This window comes from Myotis brandtii, unplaced genomic scaffold (assembly GCF_000412655.1).
Source record: "Myotis brandtii unplaced genomic scaffold, ASM41265v1 scaffold4000, whole genome shotgun sequence".
Lineage (NCBI taxonomy): Eukaryota > Metazoa > Chordata > Mammalia > Chiroptera > Vespertilionidae > Myotis > Myotis brandtii.
The window spans coordinates 6,490-8,307 of NW_005365374.1; the positions used below are offsets into that span (position 1 = coordinate 6,490).

Sequence of the window (1,818 nt, forward strand, 5' to 3'; positions counted from 1 at the left end):
CACAAAGTGTACTATATGAACCACTTTTCACAGTTCAAATAAAATATTTTAAATATAAATATTGTAACTCTAACAACAACCTATCTACACAGGTGGGAGAGGATGGGATTAATGAAAACCCAGTTATATTTCCATACAGCTCATGTTTTACCATTTAAATAGTTAGTTTGTTTTCTTTTTCAAAATCCAGTTACATATAGCCCATAATTGATAGGCTACTTCCTCTCTAAAACAAATAAACGATCAAAGAATAAAGTGATAAATTATAAGAAAGGAAAATATGTATCATTTACTACATTCATTCCCTGGCTCCAAAACTTAGCAAATATGTAAGAAAAAATGATATCAAGTGGATACACTTTAATTTGCAAAGCTAAATTGGAGCAGGTGGGGTTAACAATATATACAAGAATAGGTATATGTTATTTTAATATTTCCATGTGAAATGAATGTATTATATTTTTAATTAAAAAATCAGAAACAATGGCATTAATGAGAAACAATGGCATTTACCAACAGGACAACCCACTCCTCCTGTTATGGCTAAATCCAAGAATTCCAGATGTTTCCATTTTCATCTATGTAAAAGAGTGAGTGAAATCAAATTATTGTTATTGGCTTATATAACCTTCAGGCTATATAAACTTGAAGTTAATGATTCTTAAGGACATAGTTTTATTTGGTGTTCTTCCTGGAACATACATTAGGGTCAAGGTTGCATTTAGTCATCTTGGTATAGGTTTTAGGGTGAGAGTAAGGCTCCCAAGATACTTGCAATTCCTTTAATAGGGAGCACGGCTTAAAGTGCAAATACTTCTAGGCGAAAGGACAAGTGATTCAAATTTACGCTAGAAACTAAATGACTAGCATTAGTTCCTTCTTCCAGAGCAGACTTGTATGGTGGAAATACACTGGGGCTTGAGGCATGCAGGAAGAAGGGGCTCAGGGATAAACCAAAGGCATCACCTTGACAGCCCCGGGGTGGAATCCCCTTACTTTCCAGTCAGACTTCGCTATAAGCTTTAGGACGTTGTCATGGGATGCCTTTCAACATCCTTCACTCAGTCATGGACAGGAAAAGACACTGCACTGAAATATGGAATTAAATCTTAAGTCTTTATGGAGTTCCATTTTACAATAAAACCTACCAATGACTATTTTCAGCTTCCTAAAGAAAGAGAGGGGGAAATAAACTTGTACATGAAGTCACTTACTCACATAAGTGTCATCATAAGTATTAAGTACTTAAGCAAAGAGGGAACTTCTCAAATGTGGGTGTAACCGCTATACGTTTGGGAAACATGCCGCGGGGAAGAGTGCCTACAACGACTCTGTCTGCCCCCTAGTGGCCGCTGAAGTAAATTCTATTTTTCTTTGTTGGCAATGGCCCAGAATTTTGCTTTAAAGAAGAAAAAAAAAAAGGAGGTAGATCATGTCATACCAGGAATTAAAACCATCAAGACGTATGCCTCGATATATCTTAAAATACGATCGTTGCAGTAAATGTTACATATTTTCCTTTGCGCTAACTCAAAGGTTAACCACGAATAAAGAGTTGTTCTTGCCGCGCCTCCGCATCTACCCGGCGTCAGATACTGACTGGCACGGAGGACACCGAGCTGGCTCGGGATTCCCGGGTCACGTGGTTGGGCATCGAGAGGGTGCAGCAGGACACGCCCACGGTGGCCTCGGGCAGCTCGTCGTCCTCCGTCCACTCGTTGAGCTCGGGGTGGAAGCACTGGATGCACTTCTTGTACTTCTTCTGGCCCTCGTTCCAGCCGCCCACCAGGTAGGCGCGGCCGAGCAGCGCGGAGGAGG

At 40.2% G+C, this 1,818-nt stretch overlaps 1 protein-coding gene across 1 annotated transcript in view; it reads right to left on the minus strand.

The window, feature by feature from the left end:
• Nucleotides 1–345: 345 nt before the first annotated feature.
• Nucleotides 346–1,818, minus strand: part of KLHL31 (kelch-like family member 31) — a 22,560-nt gene continuing 21,087 nt past the window's right edge. Inside the window, exon 5 of the mRNA XM_014545345.1 lies at nucleotides 346–1,816. Within this exon, the coding sequence (XP_014400831.1) occupies nucleotides 1,589–1,816 (228 nt within the window). The 3' untranslated portion in view covers nucleotides 346–1,588. The remainder of the gene's footprint in view (nucleotides 1,817–1,818) is intronic.